General features: G+C 40.9%; 2 protein-coding genes across 7 annotated transcripts in view; one reads left to right on the forward strand and one right to left on the reverse strand.

Annotated features, from left to right (window-relative positions):
• Window positions 1-7: 7 nt before the first annotated feature.
• Hccs (holocytochrome c synthase) lies at window positions 8-8839 on the forward strand. 4 transcript variants are annotated; one of them, XM_021153376.3, is made up of 8 exons: window positions 8-365; window positions 508-628; window positions 821-973; window positions 3253-3404; window positions 3714-3862; window positions 4698-4817; window positions 6742-6828; window positions 7360-8839. In XM_021153376.3, exons 3-8 carry the CDS (start codon window positions 862-864, stop codon window positions 7556-7558), a joined length of 819 nt encoding a protein of 272 aa, XP_021009035.1. In that variant the 5' UTR covers window positions 8-365; window positions 508-628; window positions 821-861; the 3' UTR covers window positions 7559-8839. The 4 variants fall into 4 exon arrangements, with proteins under 4 accessions (XP_021009035.1, XP_029329507.1, XP_029329508.1 ...); XM_029473647.2 differs by lacking the exon at window positions 508-628; XM_029473648.2 differs by lacking the exon at window positions 508-628 and having other exon boundaries at window positions 8-220.
• A 6569-nt stretch (window positions 8840-15408) lies between these two features.
• Arhgap6 (Rho GTPase activating protein 6) overlaps window positions 15409-24419 on the reverse strand; it is a 511317-nt gene continuing 502306 nt past the window's right edge. For all 3 annotated transcript variants that reach the window (XM_021152834.2, XM_021152836.3, XM_029473246.2), the window contains exons 11-13: window positions 19504-19778; window positions 17970-18050; window positions 15409-17487 (exon numbers count right to left, since the gene is read on the reverse strand). In XM_021152834.2, the coding sequence (XP_021008493.1) occupies window positions 16793-17487; window positions 17970-18050; window positions 19504-19778 (1051 nt within the window). In that variant the 3' untranslated portion in view covers window positions 15409-16792. The remainder of the gene's footprint in view (window positions 17488-17969; window positions 18051-19503; window positions 19779-24419) is intronic.

Genomic DNA, 24419 nt, shown 5'->3' on the forward strand with positions numbered 1-24419 from the left:
GGAACAGGAAGTAACGGCGCACGAGAACGCCGGCTGTGACCGGACGTTAGCGGTGACCCCGCGTGAGGAAAAACCGCGCGGGTGCAGTCGGCAGCAGCCGAGTGAGTTCGGCTGGGCGGTTCGACGCGCTCGCGGCCGCGCCGTGCGAGACAAGTCGGAGCGGAGACTCGCGGGCAGGGAGGCGTCCGGGTTCGGCTGGGCTGGAGCCGGCGGCTGCCGAGTGAGTTCGGCTGGGCAGTTTGACGCGCTCGGGGCCGCGCGGCGCGGGACAGTCGGCGAGGTGACTCGGGGACGGGACGGCGCCCGGTTCGGCTGGAGCCGGTGCACTGTGCAGACCGCGGTGCGGGTGGGACGCGCATAGACAGGTGGGCAAGACCGGTGGCTTCCTGCCCTTCGCCGCTCCTCGCCTCCCGTTTTGGTGACACTCTTTAACCTTCCTATTTTCCCCGAGGCGCCTGCCCTACCGGGGACAGGGGTTCGAGGCTAGTTCAGCGTGTTTTCCCTCAGGGCCCGTGCTGCCACCCCTTGGACCCCACCAGCAAGACTACACCCGTCTTCACGACGTGGTTGCATCTTACAAGTTTCCAGGCTCTGAGACGGGTCCCCAAATGGTGGCATAGGCTTCAAGGTATTTTCCCAATGGAGGCACTGTTTTCAAAGTGTCCCCTCACCGCCCCCCATCCCCACCCCCGAACCAGTGCCCTACCTCTTACTCTCCCATGGGATGTTGAAAAAAAGCCAGGGCCAGCCAGGATCAGAATAACAAGGGGGTATCAACTGTTTAGCCTTCACGTTTTAATCTGATTCCTTGCTTTGGCAGTTGGGAATTTTAGATTGGGAGTGACCCCTGTGATTCCAGCCATGGGTGCCTCAGCATCTTCTCCTACTACTGCAGTAAACGCCTCGAATGCTTCAGATGGTCAGCCAGCTTCACCACCTTCAGGATGCCCGATGCATGAAGGGCAAAGGAAAGGTAACTTGCCTGTCTGGAAAATGAAAAGAAGGCTAATGGCTCTAGAGCAGGGGTTCTCAGCTTTCCTAAGGCTGGGACCCTTTGACACAGTTCTGCACGTTGTGGTGACTCTCAACCACAAAATGATTTTCGTTTCAACTTCATTACTGTAACTTTGCTACTGTTCTGAATCGTCATGGACATATTTTTGGAGATAGTGGGTTGCCAAAGGGGTCAACCCACAGGCTGAGAGCCACAGTTCTAAAGGAAGAGAGCTGTAGTGTTTGGTAATGAGGCTTGCAAAGCTGGGACTAAGTTACTCTAGGACTGGTCCAATTTTGCTGCTCATTAGAGATATTATCATAAACAATTTTTTTTATGTCTCAAGTCTGTCATCTATGCATTTTTTCCTTAAATCAGCCTTGACTTTCCAAAGTTTACCTGTGCCTATATCAATGGCTCTCAGCCATGCATGTAAAGAGCCAGCATTGAATACATATTTTGGGTTCTCACAACTGAGAGGAAATGGTTCTGCTGACATAGAGTGGGGTGGTATTAGATAGTGCTAAATAGACATCATACAGCCTCAGACATGGAGTCTTTGGTCCATAAATAGTAAGGGTGCCAGAGCTGAAGAAACCTCGGTGTAGGTGTTTGAAATAAACTACTCCCATATCTGTTATGGTCTTCATCTAGGTCAAAATAAGCCTTCACCAAGTGAATTATAGACCATTATGTCAGTGCTAGGCTGGAAACAAGTTCTTTAATAAGTGCATGTCTGCTTTAGACAGTTCAGACTGGGACAGTGTTGTATGCTTACTGAATGTGCATGTTGTTGGGTCCTCATGCTTCCAGTGTTACCATTCCTCTTTCTCTCCGTGAGCCAACTTTCTCCAAGAGGTCAGCACTTATCCTGTGACAAGCATTGCTGGGTTTTGTTTCTTCACTGAGAGAGAAGTAGATATAGTAGACAAAAATTCTTTGCCCAGGAGAGTTTACATTATCGTGTCTATAAACCAGTGTGACTGTTTTATAGCCAAGGAAACAAACCAAAGCTCAGAGTAATTTATGTACTTCAAGTCATGTAGCTAGTAAGTGGCAAAGTTGGTGAAAATTCTGTGACCTTGGACAAGGACACATCCCATGGACTCCTAGTATTTCTCGTAGAAGTGGAGACAAATCAGACAAAGCACATGTGTCTTTGCTCTGAGCTTCTTTCCTCAAGTAGTTTTCTGCATGATTTATATTTTATCTATTTTAAAGACTTGTCATCCTGGTTTATTTGCATTAGTAAGAATGTGAGTGTTTGTAGGAGACTAAAGGGCTTCCTGGTTATATGATGTGGAAACTGTAACACTGTTTTCTTTCGAATAGCCATCTGGGATGGATGCTCTAGGAAGATTGGTGCTTTTAATGATGCAGAGGGAGATAGAGCAGCTGTGTTCTCACTCCTAAAGTGAACAGTTGCGTGCAGTTTTGGAAATAAGGCCTGGTAGAAGAGGCCAAAGGAGTAAATAGAAATTTGTCTTTCTATATAATAGTATTCATGATATTCATAATTTCCTCTTGGTCCCTGGAAAAAGGAAGGATTTCATAACAGAAGTGGCTTTTTATTCTGGGATACAGATCTTCCCATTCACCTGCTGCTTAGACAAGCTTCTTGGTCTGCACACTGCCTGGATTAGTACCCTAGGAGCTTGGGCATTAACTTGGGGTTGACTGAAGGAGACTATCATGGGCCATTTTCTTTAAAAATTGCCTTTTCTTGGTGCACTTTATCTGCTTACAAGGACTAGCACCTCAGATGGTAAATTTTTGGTGGCATACTTGAGTTCTGGAAAAAACCATGAGCATAGTGGGCTTTACATTTTTCTTTGAGTGTATATAAAATCTCCTGCTTTTCTGCTCCTGTATCTAGTATTTGAAGGAATAGATTAACGATAGATGCTTACTTAGATAGTGGCTGCTACCTCATTGGGGCTGGACTTGTATGGAACTAATGGCTGGAAGTCAGAGAGACCTTGTGAAGTATGGCCAGTTCTCCCTTTGAGTTTTTTTTTTTTTCCTCTTTTCTTTTTCTTTTTTTCTTTTAAAGGGAAAGTCCATTTATAGCATCTTATTTTTAGGATTTTAGAAAGTTAAGTAGCTTAGTTCATGCTATCTTTAAGTAGAAGAAAGTTGTGTTGGTCCGAACTTTAGCTCTTTAAGGTCCCCACTAAGAGGACCCCCTTCCACTGTATCTTAGTATGGCATGATATGGTATTTAGCAGTAACAGTGTTTTAATACTTGATAAATTCAGGCTGTCCAGTGACTGCAGCAACATCTGACCTGACCAGTGAGAGCAAAGCACACACTGTGCCTGCTCACCAAGACCGGGCCTATGATTATGTGGAATGCCCTGTTACTGGTGCTGAAGCTAAGGATAAGGAGAACCTCGATCCTTCAAACCTGGTAATATACCCTCATGTCTTCCCAGGGCATTTTATGTACCTATGCATTCTCTGCCATGGCCAACTGTGTCTCCTCAGACTATAAGCTAGAATAAATCTTCCCCTAAATCCCTTCTTGCTGATTGTATTTTTTGGAGCAGCAACAAAAAAGTAGTATGACCAAAATATCAGAGGTGTAAAACTCTGATGTCATTGATTTAATGGGAACTTGTGCTTCTTGTATGGAGAATTGCTTTCCAGGGTGTACTGACTATTTTATAGTTTAGACCATAATGCTAACATTCAGACACAATCCACTGATATTCTATAGATGCCACCACCTAATCAGACACCATCCCCAGATCAGCCATTTACTTTGTCTACCTCAAGAGAGGAGTCATCAATTCCAAGAGCTGACTCTGAGAAAAAGTGGGTTTACCCTTCTGAACAGATGTTCTGGAATGCCATGTTGCGGAAAGGGTGAGTGAACATTATTTAGAAGATAATTTGCTTGCCATATTTACCTCAGAATTAAATGTTAAAGAGCTTTTGTTTAGCCTCCAAAATGTAAAGTATTTCTTTAGTGACTTAAACAGTTTATAATAGAATATTAATTAATCAGAATGTAAGTTCAAGACCAGTATTTAAGGTAAAGATTTTCTAGAAAAAAAAAATGGAACTAACAGGGCATGGGGTTGAGGGGTGATCAGGAAAACATTTGTTATAAGGAAGTGCTTCCCATTATCATTTAAGTCAGCAGTAAGTCCCAAGAGCTGCAGCCAGCAAGTGGCCAGTGATTTGAGTAGCCAGTCTGAGACCCCAAGAACCAGGAACCTCAGTAGAAGTCCTGGCCTGAATGAAAATTGGGAAGCTTGAAATCCAGAAAGACCTGATGTTTAAGTTCCGGTTGAAAATTAGGTGAAGCCTAATGTTATAGCTCCAGCAAACATGTAGGAATTGTGTTTGATTATGGAAAGGACAGCAGCCCTTTTGTTAATACTTAGACCTATAACTGATTGGATGAGATTTACCTGTATCTCACCGCATTTTTATTTTTAGAAATAGAAAAACGAAACACATAAAATGACTAGGAAGAATTGGCAAATCATTTCTCAGTGCTTCTAAATACCACCTTAAAAATAGATGTTTGTATAAGGATGGCTTTTGGGGATTCCATGAAACGAGATTAACATGAACCTCCAATTTTTAATTTTAGTGTATGCAAGCTTTTATAAAAGTGTATATCTATGCATGAATTAACTTTTTGACTTTAATCAATAATATTTGTCAAGTTTTACTACATGTTCTTTTTTAGGTGGAAGTGGAAAGATGATGATATTAGTCAAAAAGATATGTACAATATCATTAGAATTCACAATCAGAATAATGAGCAAGCTTGGAAGGAGATTTTGAAATGGGAAGCCCTTCATGCTCAGTAAGTATGTTTAAACTCTTTTAAAACTTGTTCCTTCAGCAGTATTTGGAATCCCTGTAAGGATTGACCTTAAAGATCTGTCTTCACATTGGGTCCCTTTTCTCAAAGAGAATAGGTCAGTTGAAAGAGCAGCATTTCTTCACATCACCTGACAGGTTTGTTGCAACTCTAAATGCTAGGCTCCCTTACGGGATGTCTGTCCCAGGTTTGGTGTTTATGGAGTGATATGATACTGCTGGTTTTAGATCTCCTCTTCCAGAAGTGGATGAATGAGGAGTATCTTTATAAAGAACTAGGTCCTATCACCATCTGGTTTACATTTCACATTTCTTCCAGTGTGTGAGTAGTAAGTTTCTTGGAGAAAAACTATACTGATTTATTTTTAAGTTCATCTTCTGGTTTTGGTATTTGCATTGAACATTTCAGTATTAGAACTACCTGAGTGTCACTAGCTGAATTGTAGGTATAGGATGGGTGTACTTTTCCTTTCAGTAATCCCTGACCTAGAGGAAAGACTTGGCTGGCCAACTTGTAGTGTGATTTTAAAAGCAAAGAATTAAGAGCAGCAGGCATTTTCAACTTGACAGTTTCAACACCACTGGTTATTTTTGCAGATTTCTGGCAAAATTAGCTAGGTCCTAAAAGACCTCACTAATGTCTCTGTTGTACTCTTGGATATGGAATATTTTCCCCTTTACATGGTAGGAATATAGCTTGTCTTATGAAGCAGCTGTCAAGATAGTGGCTCCTGTCTTAATGGGCCAGTCTTCTAGTCCATAAGAGCAATTGGATTGTGTCTTTAGGGGTAGCCTCCATGTACCCGGTGCCAGTAGAAGACAGTCCCCTGAGGTCTTTAATTAGGATCCTACCAGTGTTCAGGTTAATTAAAAAAGCAAGTTCAATACTACTTACAATTAGTTTCTTGGAGTCAGCCCCCGTTATTTTTTCCAGTTAAGACTTAGTTGTTTCTAATGAAGCAATAAAGTCTTCCCACAATATTCTTGGATTGTTCTAGGACATCCAAGGGTAACAAAAGCCAGGGATACTGAGAGTGCCTCATATTATAATTTCATTGCATTTGCATACAGTATGTGTACATCTTCCTACATATTTTGGGCAGTCACTTATAATGACTAAAAACAGTATAAATGTTTTGTGAATATTCGATATACTGTTTTATTTAAGGAACAATGAAAAGAAATAAAAATCAGATATGCTCAGTGCAAGTGCAGAGTTTTATGTTTTATGTTTGTTACCACTTTGTTTTTGATACAGTGTTATCTCAAAAACAACCCCTATATAACCTAAAGATAACCTTGAACTTGTGATCTTCCCTACCTTCACCTTCTAAGTGTTAAAGCTACATAGGTACGTCACAATACTTGATTTTTGTGGTACTAAGCATGGAACCCAGAGCTTTATGTATGGTAGGAAAGTACCATACCAACTGAGCTATATACCCCAGTCCTCAGCTACAGTGTTTGTCCAAGTACTTACAGTGTACAGTTGGTTGAATCTGAAAATGGAGCTTATAGACTCAGAGGGCTGACTATATAGCAGTTTCTGTTGTTTCTCTGCAGAAACACTAAGTGCTTTTTGCAAAAGAGAAAGAAGATACACAGTATATAACACTTTTTCTCTGAGAGTATGCCTGTGTCCTTGTCCCAAATGAGAAGGTCTTGCTTCCTGAATCTGGCAAGAAAGCCAAGCAGATGCCTACAAAGAGACATACATAATCCAAAAGGAAAGAAAAAGGTTTCTAACAAATAGGGTTTATTTGAACTTTGTTAGAAGTTATTCTCTGTAAATGTGATAGTATAACATATAAATATAGAAAAGAAGACTTTACTCAAAAACCAAAACATCATCCTATCAAATGAAAGAAAATGTTTTTAATAGACTATTCTTATTTGGGCATTTTCAGCGAGTGTCCTTGTGGCCCATCATTGGTCCGATTTGGAGGTAAAGCAAGAGAGTATTCACCAAGAGCAAGAATTCGTTCCTGGATGGGGTAAGTGTCAGTGTAGAACTGCTGTTGATATTACTTAAGCCATGGTTAGCATTCCTATCACCTAAAACAGTGTAGGAAAAGCAATTCCATCTTCCACATCTCCAGTATCCAGCCTATGTTTTTTTAATATCCTTGAGTTTACTCATAGATGGACAGAATTATAAAGGTTGGGTTGCTGGCTTCACGCTTCACTCTCGAAGGATTGAATTGTTCTTTTTTTGGTGTCTTCAGAACTGTCATTTTACTCCTCTTGTGGTCTTTGTCTTGCCTTATTCCTCCCTTGTCTTATGTGTAATAGGACTATTTAGTACATTTGATTTCTCCAGCTTTCTACCTAGCCTGGCCTGGCCTGGGTCTCTTTACCATGAACCTATCCCTTTATAGACAGATGATCTGACATGGATTCATCATAGTTCTTAATCACCATATTCTCTAAACACCATGGACTGATTGACTAAGGCTCATCTCCTCTGCTAATACCAAGACAGACAGAATACAGACCTGCATTTTAACACTCTGTTTTCATTACAGGTATGAATTGCCTTTTGACCGCCATGACTGGATCATCAATCGTTGTGGCACAGAAGTTAGATATGTGATTGATTACTATGATGGTGGTGAGGTGAACAAGGACTACCAGTTCACTATCCTGGATGTGCGTCCTGCCTTTGATTCATTCTCTGCAGTATGGGACAGAATGAAGGTTGCTTGGTGGCGCTGGACTTCGTAACTATTATTTTGTTTGTTATGAAAAAAGTGAAACTTTTTTCCTGAGAAAGCTGTTAAAACTATTTTCCCCAAACTAAATGCACTCATAATGTCACTGAGGGTACTTTTCAAGTGAGTGATCATATTTGATCTTGTATTTAACAAAGATGCCATGCCCCGTTAAATTTTGAGTCACATTTTCCATTGCAGATGATAGGTCAGTTTAATTTTTTTCCCTGTTTGGTATAAGTTCCTTAGTTTTCCCACTAACTACAGTATTTCATGTTATTTTCTTTAGACATCTTAACAATCTCTGAAAAAAGAGGTTTTAAAAGCATAAAAACTTGTTTGTTTTTATTCTTACTGTTTCCTCAGGAGTATTTGAGATATAAAACCTGAAAGTGTGTGATGCTTTTACCTGCCAAATAATTTAACTATATTTATTATAAATAAGAATCACTTGTTTTAAAAGTAACTAATATTTCTAAAATCCCTTTAGTCTGAACAAAATGTACAAGTATATACTGAATGAAGTCTACAAGACTGATATGTCTATGTTTAAATGTGATTTCAGATTTGACCCTGATAGAAATTTCAACTTGATTTATAAAAATTTCAAAATACTTGTTTTTTCAATTCTGTCCCAATATGTAACTATCAATGAAAAGCTGATCACACTATCCCTAGAAGATGACAAATTATGTTATGTTATCTCATCCCATTCCCTCTTCCCACTTGGTGCTTGCCACCAGTAGTGTAATGTAAACCTGAGAGCCTGGCTCCAATCACAGTGCCAGAAGTGTTTCTTTGACAAATAAGATTATATTTGGCTAAGTGTTAGAATTCACAAGAAGTGCATTTTTTTTCAGATGTGAAATGTTTGCATCAATTCACCATCATTTTGATGTTTTAAGCATGTGCTGAGTTTGCTGTTGAAAACTGGTTGTTTTGCTGGGCAGTAGTGGCACAAGCCTTTAACCCCAGCATTCCATAGATCTCTGAGTTTGAGGCCAGCCTGGTCTACAGAGTGAGTTCCATGACAGCCAGAAAAATCATCTCTCTAAAAACCAAAAGAAAAAGAAAAGAAAACTGGTTGTTTTTATTTTAATTATAGCAACACGTTAGAAATACCTTTTTCTTAAATGTTGATAATATGAAAAAAATTAATTTATCTTAAATACTGTAGTATTTAGTGGACAGAATTTGTGTTTTTGAGCTATTTGAAGTAGATTTCTTTGTTGTATGATGCTTTAAAAATTCAACATGTGAAAATATTTGTATTTTTTAAATAAAGGTAACAGTTAAAAGATTCGGAAACTTCTTAGAGTGATTTTTGTAGTTAATTTTTGAGATAAAAATTTATCTTTACTAAATGCAGCAGTGGTCTCATCTATTAATCACATAGTTTTAAACTGCATAAGAATGTAATCACTGTTGGCCCTTCTCAGGTCACAACTGGATTAGGACTGGAAAGTAAATTAAACTGTATAGTGACAGAGAATTGTGAAAGTCAACTGTCATATAAACTCAATTATTAAGATCAACAATTTTTCCTATGCCCTTTCACCACTTTTAGAAAAGATACCTGCTGAGTACTGAGTTGCTTTGTGGCTAGATTACTGAGTACTCAGAATTGCTCCGTGGCTCGATTAGACTGAAGTCTACCTAGGGAGTAAAACTTCACTGCTCTGATGGTTTTTATATAACTTGAAATGCATTTTGGATCACCTCCCACATTTTAAACTAAGTTTTATCTGTGGAAATGGCATCATTCAGAATCAGAGTTTTGGCAGTAAAAGTATGTGCAAACTGAGTTACATATTAGCACTTAGTATTTCTATGAATTCATTAGCTGTCATTTGTGAGATGCTGATGTTCACTTTGCATCATACTCAGGACAGAAGATGGCAGACGATCATCCCCTACCTACAGAAACACAACCTTTCCGAGCTCAGTCCGTACACAAAATCATAGTACTATAGAATTCATATTTTTAAAACTCTAAGGGAATGATGGGGGGTAGGGATACATATAAGTACATTCCAATATAACTACTGTGATTAGTCAGGTTGACAGAATTCAAATGACATGGGAAATGAAACTCAGGGTGTGCCTGTGGGGGACTATCTTGATTACTTTTAATTGAGGTGGGACTCTTCAGCCACCTTGGGCTGCACCATTCGTATCCTGTACTACATAAAATGAAGAAAGTGAGCTGAACACTAGAAACCAAGTATTCACCTCTCTGTTTCTGGATTGTGGGCATAAGCTGCTTCAGGCTCTTACTGCTTTGACTTTCCCACCATGATGAATGGCCTTGAACTGTGAGCCAAAACCCTTTCTCAAGTTGCTTTATCAGGCTGTTATATGACAACAGGAAAGGAAACTGACATTTGCCAATTTCTTTGATCCCTGATGTGTTCACCCTCTAGTGGAGTTATTGCTCCCGATTGAAAGTGAAGTGCTCTGTATTTATTTCCTTTCTTGTCCTTGTCCTGACTGTCAAGCCATGTTCAATCATTGCTATTGCTAAAGGTTTGAGGCGCTTTGTGATTAAGAGGGCATACCCTGAAGTCTGGTGGCTTGTTCCAGTTTTCTCTTTACTAGCTCAGTGACATTTTTCTTCAGGGCCTCCGATTTCATGGTTGTAAAATGAGAAAATAAGCAGACAGTTGGTTTACAAGTTCTGTGAAGTGATCTGTGTGCTTTTGGGGCAGAATCCTGGGTGGAAAAAGCTTAACAGCCATCCACATGATTGACAGTGGCCATCACAGAGAGATTCTGAAGCAAGGCTAGAAGTCAGAAATGCTGAGACATTCCACAGGATGAATCTGGAAAAATCAGGAGGTTCTTCTGATTTGTGTCAATTTTAAGTATTACTTGGTACTTTAAGTATTACAGTAGATGCTAAGCAACCTCATGGTATCTTTAAAAAGGCTAAAGGGAATAAAGGATGCGTAGACATAAATTGATAGTTAATCAGCAAGTCCTACTGGACAAACGTAATTAAGTGCCTGGATTTCCTAATCTAAAACGTAAGCAATGTGTGACACAGAAACCAGCTTCATAAATAGAACTTAGGTAAAGCCCATTAGCCATCAAGAATGTTGTCATGAAGCTGGCAGCGACTGGAGAGAGAATCAGAAATTCAAGTTCTTTCACAGCTCTCTAGGGTTTTCTTAAACATTCTTGCTATAAAAATGGACTGAAATTAAAGATGGTATATCCTGTGTGGAGGTGATATAAGGAATAAGTGATCGCTGGCACACATCACCTGGGAAAGCCAGTGGCCTTTGCTCCTTGTACGACTAGTGAGTGATGAGCTTTATGGCCTTTCAGTTAAAATCTAACATGGAATCACTTTACAACTTCATTTTAGCTTGGTTTGTAAAGCAGGGTATGGAATTGTGTAAGGACATTAGTGTATGAGGGCATTCTTGGAGATTTTGCTGCCTCTCTCATCTCTTCTGTGTTTGCTTTACAGATCAGACTTCTCTGGAAGGCTTGGTAAAATGCAGCTGACTGGGTTCCCCTGGAGGGTCCTTCATCTTGTAGGTCTAGAACAGCTGGGACTTTATGTTTTAACAAGCTCCCAGGAGATACTGATACTATTGGTCCAGTCACCATGGGGACCTCATTTTTCCCTGGCGTCTTTTGGCCATCCACCCACTACTTTGCAACAGTGTTCCCAATTGCTGTAAATTCCTATGGTCATGATTGTGGTCAAGTAGGAGATATAAAAGCAAAGGTTAAATGGAAATATAAATTTCCCAGTTTGCTTATTCCTCATTTCTTCCCCAAAGCCTCTCTTTTCTCAGTTCTGAATGGTGCTCCATTTATCCAAGTTCAGTTTTAATTACAAAACCTTTTTCTTGGAAGGTTGATTTCCCATGGCTTCTCTAGGTGGGCAGGAAGGATTACAGTGGTTGAAGGCAGTGTCCCAGATTGACTGAGAAAGTCCCTGTTGTAAACTGTGCTGCTTCTATGTAGATTGGTGGTAGCCACTCCCTTGGGCAGGTGAGTGAGGGTTTTGCTCTGAGTTATCTCTGATATATTGACCTTTGCTCACCATCTTAGTTTGCCAGGTGGCCATAACTAAGTGTCACAGATGGAATCGCTTCAACAACAGAACTTTATTCTCATGATTCTGGAGGCCAAAAGTCCAACACCATGGTTAAGTTCCCTTTAGCTAAAGATGTGATCCATATCCTGCTTTGAGTTTCTGGATATTCCTTGGCTTGTAGAAGGACACCACCTGTCTTTGTATGTTATTTCTCTTCCTCTCCTTCTTCCCTCGCCCTTATACTATATCCCTCCCTTGCTCCTCTCTCCTTTCTCTTGTGCTTGCTTGCTTGCTTGCTTGCATGGATGAGGGGCTACTTATATCATTCAGGTGACCCCCCCACCCCCGCAAACAGCTGTACCACCAGAAAGACTTACTTCATTTATTGATGATAACTTCCCCATAGCTGTGTAGGCAGAGTTACACACTTAGCCATCTCACTAGACCTTAGTGTATTTTAGGAACAGAGGAGGCATCATGGGCTGTTCTTTTTCACTGTGCTATAGAACACTGAGATGGGGTGACAAGAGTCTTTGTATGGCAGTGGTACTTAGAAGACAGTGTCTCTGCTTGGCAATCCCTTCTACAACCCTTTTGTTTAGAAACTGTATACTTGTGTCTGCATTTACAAGGAGGTGATGGCCTTGCGTGGTTTTGTATTGCACATGGCAAGTGACTTGATTAAAAGTAACATGCCTATATTCAGAATACACTTATCAAATGAATCCCAAATTGGTGTCCTATCTCTCTGTGTCCAGTATAAAAGGTATTAAACTCACAAAGTCCCTAACCTAACATAAAAGGCCTCCAGCTAAAGCTACAGACAGTAACTCTAATGTGTAGTAATGCCTATCAAGGCATCTGAATCTTCCTCAGAACCAGAAGGAGCTTCTATTGGGGTGTTAGCATAAAGAGAAAATTTAAGCTAATTATTTTCAGAAAATAACATTGTGCCCTGTATGTAGAAGAGGGAGTTTCTTCTACATAACCAGAGTATGGATGCCTATACTACAAAGAGGCAAGAGGCCGAATGATGAACAAGACTGAACTGTGAAGGGTGGTGTTGTCATGGAGTAGATTTTTGTTTGTAGACTGGAGGAGAAGGTAAGTCCTTACTGGCAGTGACTGCCTTTGTCAGAACTATAGAGAGAGTAGTTGGTGCTGAGAGGAGAGGTAGAGATGCCAGGGGATAAGAATCAGAGTAAGACAATGAAGATGGATGGATGCATGTGCTCTCGAAGGCAAACAAACCTTGGTTACAATACATAGTAGGCATTTTCATGGTCAATTTGACTAGGTGAAAGATTTATAGAATCTGAAGAGAAACAGGAATGTTTAACTGGATTTAGAATCACCTAGGAGATGCTTGGTAACACGTCTGGGTATGTCTGAGGGCATTACTAGAATGGATTCACTGAGCAGGAAAGACCTACCCTGAATGTGAATGCCACCAGTTGAGGAAATGGGAGAGCCAGGCAGAATAAAGAGGGAAAGGAGAAAGCTAGTATAGCATTCCCAGCATTCCCAGTTCTGCAGGCAAGGAGTACGGAGGCCTGTCCACATAACCTTCCGACTACTCTCTACCATGCCTTCCCTCCATAATGGAGTGTTTCCACTGAAACCAGAAACTCAAATAGGTTTTTCTCCCTTACATTTTGTTTGTGTAGTGTTTTGTCACAGTGAAGAGAAACATGCCCAATACACCAGGGGAGACCTCAGGAACACAGGAGCTCCCTAGCCAAAGATGTGAGGTGATATAATGTGAAATCAGGTTTCAGCAGAGCAGTAGACACATGAGCTTGCCCATGCAGGACTGTTGAGGCACTATGGGACCTTCAGTAAAAAATTCAAGCAGGGCATTGAAAGCCAAGTGTGATATTAAGTCTAGAGATTAGGGTTGCCAGATTTAGCAAATATATGCCAGATAAACAAAGACTAACTTTTTAATAATAACCCTATCTCATACAGTACTTCAGAGGATGAACCATAATTTTAGTATAAGTATATCCCAGATTTCACATGGGGCATAGTAAGACTAACATGTGGTCTGTTGTTAAGTTTTCAGATTGAGTAGGCACTGTATCTTATTTGGTATTTGTACTTGAGAAATACTAAGGTCAAATGTCCTATATCCTCATCCCAACTAGCTCCATCTGGATAGGAGATAGCAAGGGCTTGTGCTTGGTTAGTGCTAAACCTGACCCAGCTGCAGCAAACTAGAATAACTTGGTCACTGTAGACTAAGTTAGCTGGCTTGAACTGACTGAAAATTGGTTGATTGACCCTTCTCCCCCTGTGGTAGATTGAGGACTATTTTAGGTAGGTATCCTGAATGCCCGTGCAAAATATCCAGGCTGCCATCCTTGATTAGAACTTTCCTTTGGCTTGTAGGTAGTTCTTGTTTGGTTGGTTGGTTCTTTTTCTTTCCTTTTGCTTTGCTTTTTTGTCTTGAAGAACATTAGCTGCTGTTTTATAATTCTGTCTGGTCAACACATCCTGTTTTGATCTCTGTGTGACTCTTCTGCAGACAACTCCTTTCTTCTTAGTTCAGTAAAATCTACCTCCTGCTGTTTGCTTATCAGACCAAGAGGCAGCATGGGCCTCTACTTTGTTCCAGAATCGCTTTATATTTAATCCCAGGACCGTTTCTCTGCCAAGCAGATGTGTATTAAAATATGCATAAGAAAAGAAGCAAGCTGGACTTATTTATAAATTTCCTCAATTTGTACCCCCCATTGGCATATGATGGTTGTTTTTTTCTATCAAAACCCACAACAAACATATGCTAATAGGTACTTAGAGTGATCAAGACAAATGTGTATTTGGCTGTTTCTATCATCACTATTCTGGCCCTTTGGCCAGAGATCCCAAAACGAAGTGATTAAGTATTCATAGGCATCTTTGGAGAGCTTATGCATGTTTTAAAAGCACTACATTTGCAATGTGATAAAGGCAGAGAAGAAACAAACTCTCCCCACAGTAAAAGATGTGAGCCCAGAGCTTAAACGGGAAAAGAAATAGAGGGCATGGATATCAAGCTGATTTCTCGGTCCAATTTAGATCTAGTAACACGGATATACCTTCCATTCATATATATCATTTGATTCATTTGATTTACAAGATTTAAATAACACAGTAAATATGGTGAGAAGGAGGTCCAGAATATCAGGAGGTTCAGAGGAGGAGAAAGAATTTTTCAGACCGTGGTCAAATTCAAGAGACTGGGATAAAGATGAGTGGCATAGAAAAGCCACCTGAGTGCTCAACCACTGTGAGTCTTGTGGGTCCATAAGGCAGAACTGAGTGAGGGCTTCAGACAAATTGTCCACATTCCGAGCCAATATCAGAAGTATTGAGCCTAGTGAGAACCCAAAGATCAGCCAACTAGTTCCCAAGTGAGAAGCGCTACAGTCCATACCTAGAGCCAGGCCGGCATCTTGAAGCCTATGGAACAGACGCAATTGTCAACGACTGTGTTGAGTGACACCTGCCAAGAGGCATGAACCCTGAGTTTCTGTTAGGCGTCAAATCACTTCCTAACTGACAAGAAAACCAGCCTTTCGTTGTGACAGATCATTGTGGATTTCTACATATTTCAGTAGCACTGACTTGAGGTCCCCAAGCCCCAAGCTACTGGCTATTTTAAAATCTAGCTCTCCAACTGTATGTGTATCTTTATGGAATTGCAAACAGGTAATATAGTTGAACTTGGGAGTAGTGAATTCTCTATGTAGAATGGGATGTGACTTCCTTCGTTAGATTTAAAGACGGACAACAAATCTTTGCTTAACATTTTATTCATTGTGGCACAAGATAGAATTTTAAGAAACACCACTGAAAAATTTCATTGCCAACATGAAAACTAAGAGCTGACAACAAATCTTTACTTAACATTTTATTCATCATGGCACAAGGTAGAAGTTTAAGAAACACCACTGAAAATTTTCACTGCCAACATGAAGATTAAGAGTAACACTCTTTGTATATAATACACTGACCCTTCTGATTTGAAAAACAAAACAAAACAAAACAATGGAAAATACTGAAGCAAACTGCCACCTGCTGGTCAAATGTGGTTTTGCAGTTGTAACACTTCAAATTGTTGAAGTACTGTAGTAACACATACATTACAATACACATAATATTACTGAAGCTACTGAAGACACATTTCCTCAGCCTTTGGTACAATGTAAGCGCAAAGATGTAGCTTTTTTGCTCCCCCCATAGGATTTACTTTACAATGAATTGCTTGTAATTGGGCTAATATTGATAACTGAGCAGATGGGGGAAATGATCTATAATTTGAATGTGTATTTGGATTTTAAAACTTTTTAAAATTGGATTTCAGTTGGTAGTTTTGAAAAATACATAAAAGTAATCCATTATAAATATATATTATTAGTGACCTATATAAAATTAAATTTGACCTAGAGTGGGATAGAAACTCTCTTAAGTACTCTTTGGTTCCACCTTTCTCTGATTTGATTTTCTGAGTCCTTTCTAAACAGATTCTAAAAATATATTTCAATGTATCAAATTTAATATTTCCTTAAAACATACTTGCTATGAAAAAGCATTCAGTGACTACAACTTTTGTGTCTCAATACTATATAAAAATATGGCTTCTCATTCTCTCTCTTGTTTGGTTAGTATTTCCTTAGGCATTGAAGGGAGGGGCTGTCCCCAGTTAAAAAGTGATGGCAAAAAGCACAGATACCCGCTTGTGCATATTCCAGAGCATATAGAATCTGGTTGCTTAATATATCTCAGTGTGTAATATAAGTGCAGTGATTTTTTAATTGTTCTGTCTTCTCTGTGAATATATCATATTGATATACATAATTTGTTACAGAATATACAATAGTCAAAATTGAAGACACAAATACAATTAAGCTATAACGAAGCAAGAGTTTCTTACATAAAGCCAATGTGGGTTGTTTTGAGATTGGGAATTATCATGTTTGTTTGTTTATTTGTTTGTTTTTTTCCTAAGGCTGGCTATGCAATAGAATCTTACCATAAATGGCAGGGGTAGAAGTGAATCTATAAGTGGACTTTCTTTTGTGTTGCTTTTTCAAAGTGTGGAAAAACAAAAAAGAAAAACAAGTAAGTGTCCAATTGTCCATAGGCAAGGTTTCCGGGTCTGGACCGGAAGATGTTTTTTGGAAGGGTGGGCTCCAGCTGCTGGCGGGCTTATACTAGGGTTTCCGGGAGGGCGTCGGGGTTATCAGTTGATAGAAGCTCCCAGATCTGCCACCGCTCTCGCTGCCAGTCGAGCCAGCTGGCTTCCCCTAAGTTCTGTTTGTCCTGCTCGCTGGCTGAGAGGGAGTAGGCGCTGCTCAGTTTTTTTGGCCTGGTCTGATGCTCCCCTGAGGCCTGCTGGCCTCCTTCCACAGCTGTTTCTGAACCTTCTTCATGCCTCTGGAGCCTCCACAGGGGAGGCTCTAGTGGCAGCTGAGCAGAGGGTGTGGCAGGCTTCCCTGACCCCGGGTAAGGAGGAGGGGGGCGCCTGTCATCTCTTCCACTCTCCTGAGGTCTCTGATACACAGGTTGGGCCTGGCTTTGCAGCCAGGCAACATCCTCCTTGCCCTCGGCTAGATCTTCTGTGCTGTTTAGGGACAAAAATGGTTCAGACCTGGCTGCAGGCTGCCTGGCCCCCCTGTTGCCGTCCTGGATGTGGGGAGTGCTGCAGACACGTGACACCGGAAGGTGGACACTGCACTGCTCCACGGTGGCCGCTGTCTGAGTCCTCCGAATTACCTGAGTGCCACTGTCCAGCCCTGTCGGGCTCCCTTGACACCGAGGCCAATTCAGGGAAAGGTTCCCTTGAGAAAGGGAACAAGGCCTCGGTCGGAGGGAGCTGCTTTCAAAAATGTCGCCATAAGAACCTGGAACCAGAAAGGCAAGATCTGGGGTTAGTTTGGACAACTGCCTTGGGGATTCGCTGCTTGTTCTTTTCTCTCTTTCTTTCTTTTTTTTAATACTTCCTTCTATAGCTGAAACTGTACAGCATGCTCTCAGCTATTAACTACCTGAAAAGAAAATTTCCCTAGCAACAGTGATGGCAGGTTCTCTCTGATAGCAGAACCATTTATGTGGCCACTCTAGACACATACCTAGATTTTCACAGGCTTAGCTTAGCTGCCAAACTACATAAACTGTCAAGATAACCTAGGCTTTAGGGAAAGAACAGCAGTGAACTGCTGTCTAATATTGAGGATGAAAGCCCAAAGAACTGCTGTCCCCTTCTTCTCTTTTCAATCTTTTCTGAACAATGGTTGACAAGCAGCTACCTTATACAACAGCAAGGAAGAGATAGGGAAAATACATTTTTAAAGGTAAGGCAATAATTTTAAAAATGGCATTTCACCTGTCATTCCTGGGTCTTTGGATCCACTTTTTAATGTTGAATGCCAAGTTCCCCAGATATTGAAAGGCTCCTCTGACATTTCTAGGAAAGACAGCATAAAGGGGTTCACAACAGAAATAGTTAAGAATGAAACCAATAAATATCATTACATTTCTTTGGCATAAAATATAGTATTCAAGGTTTACTAGAGGCAAAACAATACTATTTGGATGTGTTCTTCAAGAAATTTGTTGAATTGGGGATAGACCAAAAGTGCTCGTTCTATAACATGTTTCTGAGGAACAGAATTAATATACAGTAAATGTGTGTCATGACCCCTAGAATTCAGAACTTCAAAGGATGAACTTTGCATATGCCCTTGGTTCTGGAGGTTAAGGGACTCTCCTCGAGGACCCAGACAGTTCTGGTATCATCCAAAGGGCAAGAGGGAGGCAAAAAGAAAAGATGCTGTTATGTTGGTAGCTTCAGACATGAAAGAAACAGCCATGACACTAGGCCTGCAGAAGCCAGAAAGACCCTGAAATGTATTTATGTAGTTTGTTCCCTAGATCCACCAGAACAGAAGGCAGTTCTATGCACCCATGTGATTTCTGACTTCCCAAAACACAAGTGGGCTAACCTGTGTGTTGCTTCCATTGTGAGTGATAACAGTAGTAGGACACTCACACAAGGAGACAGTTGGTAATGCCCACATGGACTCCAGCTATAGGAACACAGAAAAACAATACTTCTGGATTCTGAACTTCCCTCGGGGACACTGCCCTACTGCCACCAGCAGTTTCTTTCTCCTCCCTTCTCCCAACAGGTAGAGAATAACTGCCTTAGAGCGTATCAGAAGATCATAAGGCAGACTAAGACATTCAAAGTAAGAAGAGACCAGAAGTGCCGACAAGAGTACACGGCACAGATTAGCCAGGATGTATTCCATGCTAAGTGTTGCAATAATGACTGCTTGTAGATTCACTGATGAGCCAATACATGGAACATTCATACCATTCTTAGTTATCCCATCAGGAGTCCATGGACCTCTGTGGAACTTAGTTATTCCTTTGACACCCTGATAGCTGGAATTGGCATAATATCATTGTGATACCCAGGCCAGTGCTTTTGTCCCTGGATGCTGACATTGTCTGGTTTTGGTACATTGCATTGTTATATGGTAGAATAAGCACCTTTGCTTTATGAAAAATTGAGTGACATCTTAGACTAACAACTAAGCCATGCAGGGACACAGAGGCTCCTTTGGATACCTTAAAGAAAAGGTCATATGGGAAAATGAGTTGCTGTTTGGGGCATACACTCAATTCACAGGTATTTGAGAATCAGAGGTTGAAAGGACCTTCTAAGTCAATGCCTTGGGGTTACCCGTCCCTTCCTCCCATCTTTTGTATTTAGCAGATACTCAGTAAATGTTCTTCGAATTGCAGCAAAAATAAACAAGGGCCTGATGAAGAAGGTCCAATATGGCCCACCCATGTTGCATCCGCAGGCAGGTGATTAAGTAATTGAGCTGTCTCAGCCAGGCTTCAGTTACCTTTTCCAAGCCTTGGTCCAGGAGAACTTTCTCTTGACTTCGACTTTGGCGATGACAAGTGGCCCACCAGTGTATACTGCTCTGGCACTTTATAAAGCTTCTCCGAGCCCCCCCGGGCCCTGTCCTCTTGCATAGCCAGCAGGGAGCGCTCAGACAGTACTGGGGAGTTGTTGTCATAAGGGGAGATGTCTCCACTGGAGGCTTTGTTGGAATCTGTAGATGAATGCCTCCCTCCCATGGAAAAGGAAACTTCCGTCTGAAGTATGTCAGAGCTCCTGGCATAAGATAATACAGGTGTGTAAGTATGATCAGATTCAGACATTACACAATTGCCAATGGAATATTTCGAAGACATGGACATGGAGGCTGAAATAAAAAGACCTTTTGAGCAGTGGTCCAACAAACACATCCCCATCAATAATGCAAAAGCATTTTCCATAAAATGATCACAAGATGGCAGGAAAACACAACAAATGTAACAAGACGTGGCAGCTGGTGAAGGATGTGACACAGGAGAAAATCAAGTTCTGCTGTAGTTGCCAGTGTTAAACCAGCAGAGAGCAGTAAATCCACACAAATGTTATAAACCATGGCTCAACTGGAAGGGAGATGAACCCACACATGCCTGTGTTCCACAATGCTGCCCACTGGCAGAGAGGAATAAAACCTAAGAGGTTTAATGAAAACAGGACATAAATACAAATGGATCCCTGTCACCACCTTGTATTGATGGAGTGCCTCATGGACTGATGCCTGATTAAATTTAACGGTTAAAGCCTTGGGGTTGGGGGTCACTATTAAGCAAGGAAAAGAAAACGATGACTTTTTTTTTTTTTAACTTTCCTCAGTCTTCTGAATTAAAAATAATCTAGACTAGACAGGGACAATTCTGGGTTAAAGGAAATTCGGGGACTAAAATGGAGCAGAGGCTGAAGGAAAGGTCATCCAGAGACCGCCCTAATGTGTGATCCATTCCATCTGAAATCACCAAACCCCAACACTATTGCTATTGCCAAGATGTGCTTGCAGACAGGAGCCTGGTGTGGCTTTCCTCTGAGAGGCTCTACCAGCACCTGACTAAGACATACAGATACTCACAGCCAACCATTGCACTGAACCTAGAGACCCCAGTGGAAAAGTTAGAGGAAGGACTGAAGGAGCTGAAGGGGAGCTCCATAGGAAGACCAACAGTATCAACTAACCAGACCCCTCAGAGCTCCCAGGGACTGAACCACCAACTAAAACGTATACATTGGCAGTTCATGGCTCCTGCTACGTATGTAGCAGAGGACTGCCTTATCTGGCATCAGTGGGCCGGGAGGCGCTTGGTCCTGTGGAGGCTTGATGCCCCAGAGAGGGGGGATGCTAGAGCAGTGAGGTAGAAGTAGGTGTGTGGGTGGGGAGCACTCTCTTAGAGGCAAAGGGGAGGGGGAAGGGGTGGGAGATATGTGGAGGAAAGACCAGAAAGGCAGATAACATTTGAAATGTAAACAAATAAAATGATTAATAAAGAAAGAAAAATAAAAGTCTCCCCCAAAAATAATAATCCCAACTTACAGTTCATTGTGGCTTTAGGGTAAACTTTTCTTTTCCCTCTGTACACTTAGCAAATTAATTTATACTTCCTGTGATGAAGACAATGGTGCTACCAGTGGAAATGTCTATGTATGAAGAGGTGGCTAAACTGGTAAATAAATTATTTTATTAAAGATCCGAGTGTATGTAAATATATAGAACATGAAGTTGCAAGGCATTAATAGTTTTGCTGTGTAAACTATAGCATTATCTCACATACCATTAGCATCCATACTTATGAGTTGTCATAGCAACAGAAATAACAGAAAATGTAAATGAAACAGGAAAATGAGAATACCAGGAATGTCAGGACTGGGCAAAGTCTTACCTGGAAACATCTTTATTTTCTACCTTCCTCAAAACAGTGGCCCTGACATCTTAAAGGGAAATGATCAAAGGTTGATTAAATGTTTCACAATGTGCTTCTGCCTCCCCACACCCTTACCCAATTTGCTTCCCTTTACTGGTCTTTGGTTTCCATTTGTTGCAGTTTTCAAAACAAATCCTTTGTGGTTTCAAAGAAGGTAAACATACACAGAGCAATCCTCTCCCAGCCAAATGGGTTTTGGCATGCAAAATGAAGGAAGTGGATTCATTGGGGCCCTAGCTTTATCTCAGGTTTCCAGCAAGGATTAGTACCCAGGGGGAAAACGTCCTGGCATTTGTGATATGCCATGCCTGTTAGAGGCAGCCTGGACTCTAGCTCTTTTGATGAGGATATTTCCTACCCACATAGAATAACTAAGATCTTTGCTTGCCTCATCTTTGAACTGATATCATACAATCTTATAGGCAGGAGCCAAAGGACAGCCATGGGGATGATTTTCCAGACTTGTAGGCTGCCAGTGAATTTGAAGGAAATAAAATCAAGAAAAAGCTGAGAGCTTCTGCTGGAAAGGGGTGAGGAAACTCACCACCAGATCTAATTAAAGGCAAAAATCTTCTTCTTAATTCTAGGTAGGGAAACACAAATTCATACAAATGGGTAGTTGCCTATTGTTGTGGGATGTGGCTCTTCTGGAGAGAGGTTTATTATGAACACTAAAAGAAATGACTGTATTAGATTCAGAAACAGAAGGGCCACGGATCAGATTATTGGGCTGATTTTAGTAGTTTCCTCTTCTTAGGTGACATTTTCTTTTCAGTCATTAATGGAAATGTCTTAGTTCTACCCCATAAGACTAAGTCATGGTTATACGTCTAGTATTGGGAAACCATAGCCTTATCGTATGGAAGAGTCTAAGTCATTGCCCAATTCATGAGCCCATCTGAAACAATTCGTAGTTTGGATTTAGCTTCCTTTTATTGGTGGAATGGTGGTTTGGAGGTGGTTCACAGACACCATGATAATTTTAGCTTATGTGTTGCACATTTCTTCTTACCAGAAATGTAGAAGACAAACATCCAGGGCAATGGTCTAAATGTACATTCAGCCAGGAGTTATGAGCATAAATGAGAGACTTCAGGGAAGAAAACTTTCTCTCAAGACTTCATATTGGGAACATTTAAGGTTTCTATAGAAGGAGTAGATTTTTATTTTTACCCAGTGCTATGAAGATCTCTGTAATAAATAATGCACGTCTCTCTGCTATGAGGGCTAGAAGTCTCAAAGGGCATGGAGCCCTGTGTGAGTTGTTGCATAGATGCTTATGTGGTATCTCTATATTTTGCACCCCAAACTCAGCTTACCACTCTAACCATTGTTTTCCTTCTTCCCCCCTCTCACATTACTTCCCATGACACTGCTCCATTACACATACTTTTTCAAGATGCTTCAGAAACTTCTAATGGTGCTGGTGTACAAAGGGGAAATGTACTTACATTAGTTGTTGGGAAAATGCAGAACAGGCAATGTCATGTTTAGTGGTTTGGTGAAAAGGAAACAAAACAAGGGCAATCAAGAATAATTGAAACATGAAGTCCCATCACTCTCCTAGTTTCTTCCATTCTCATTGCTCACATTGGATCACCCAGATCAAGAGTAGAGAGGGGCCTTGTCCCTTTCCTCTTTCCTCCAAGTTGACTTTGCACAAGTTCATTTAGCAGCTGAGAGAACATACTCTCCCTAATAGTGCTACATCTCCATCATTTGGAAATATGCATTTGCAAGCTCCACTCTGGACTTTGAACTGGCTGAATCAGTCATGGATCCTGCTGCAAACTAAGTGTGTGATGAGACACCATGCTAAACAACATGAAAGATTTCAAGGTGGCATTATGAGGTTGCTACAACAAACAGGGATCCTTTTGAGTGCCAAGATGTTGCCTTGGAAGCCATCTTTGCCTATTGAAATGGAAACCTTGGGGAAGGGTCAGGAGATTGTGTTTATAGAAGATTCAGATACATGAAGGAGTCATGGGTCTCTTATAATCAAACTTTCCTTCCCATCCAAATCCATATATATATGGGAGTGAGCTAAAGATCTGCTAAGAGCCAAAATGTACCAATGAAGATCAAGCTGTAGTGTTGAGTCAACTAGAAGTGAATTTAATGATTGTGACCTTGACTTGGATGGGGCTCAACTAGAGAAAGGAGAGTAGTATACCCATCACAGCCAACAATTAAGCCTCCTCTAGCCTCCATATATAGCACTCAGAAAATGGAAGGAAGTCTGATTGTGGGGAAGTAAGAATTAGGGAAGTGGCTGACAATAAATTTTGGATATAGAAGCACACAAATTGTTTTAAAGTTCGGGGCTCCAGGTAGCTAGGGACAGAGACAGTGTCATTTAATGACAGGTGATACTTTCCCTTTTTGGTTTCCCCCATTGCTATATTCCAGCTATGGAAATGGGTACAATATGGGTACACATGGGAAGCAGCTTAAAAAATATGTGGCATGCTGCTTTGGACTGTAATAATACTGACAGCTATTAAAGTTCATTATATGGTAGGACTTGCACTAAGCTAGTCTGGAATATTTTTGCTCATGACCTAAAATTAGAAATGCCCAAGAAAAACAGGTAGTTGGTTAAAATACCTTATTTGTCTAGTAGTCCAAGTAGTAAGGTTTAGACTCCCTGTAAAATGTATTAAGCACATGTACTTGCTGTGGTAACACTAAAAGGCTATACTTTTAACTTATAGTTAATTGCCACTTAAAATGTTTAAAACGTCCCGTTCAGTTTGTTTTCTCAGCAGAGATGAGAGGTATAGCCAAATTTGCGTATGAACTCATTTCAAAAGAATTCCCTGATGGAGACAAATCTCCTCCTCTTCAGAATCTCTAAAATAAGTCTCACAAGTGTTCCTTCTGATATGCATATAGGATCCCCACCTTTAACAAGGCTCTTCTACGTGAGCATTAAGATATTTGAGTACTTGACTTTGATGAGGGTAGC

This window comes from Mus caroli, unplaced genomic scaffold, assembly GCF_978045245.1.
Source record: "Mus caroli unplaced genomic scaffold, Mus_caroli_1 scaffold_5, whole genome shotgun sequence".
NCBI lineage: Eukaryota > Metazoa > Chordata > Mammalia > Rodentia > Muridae > Mus > Mus caroli.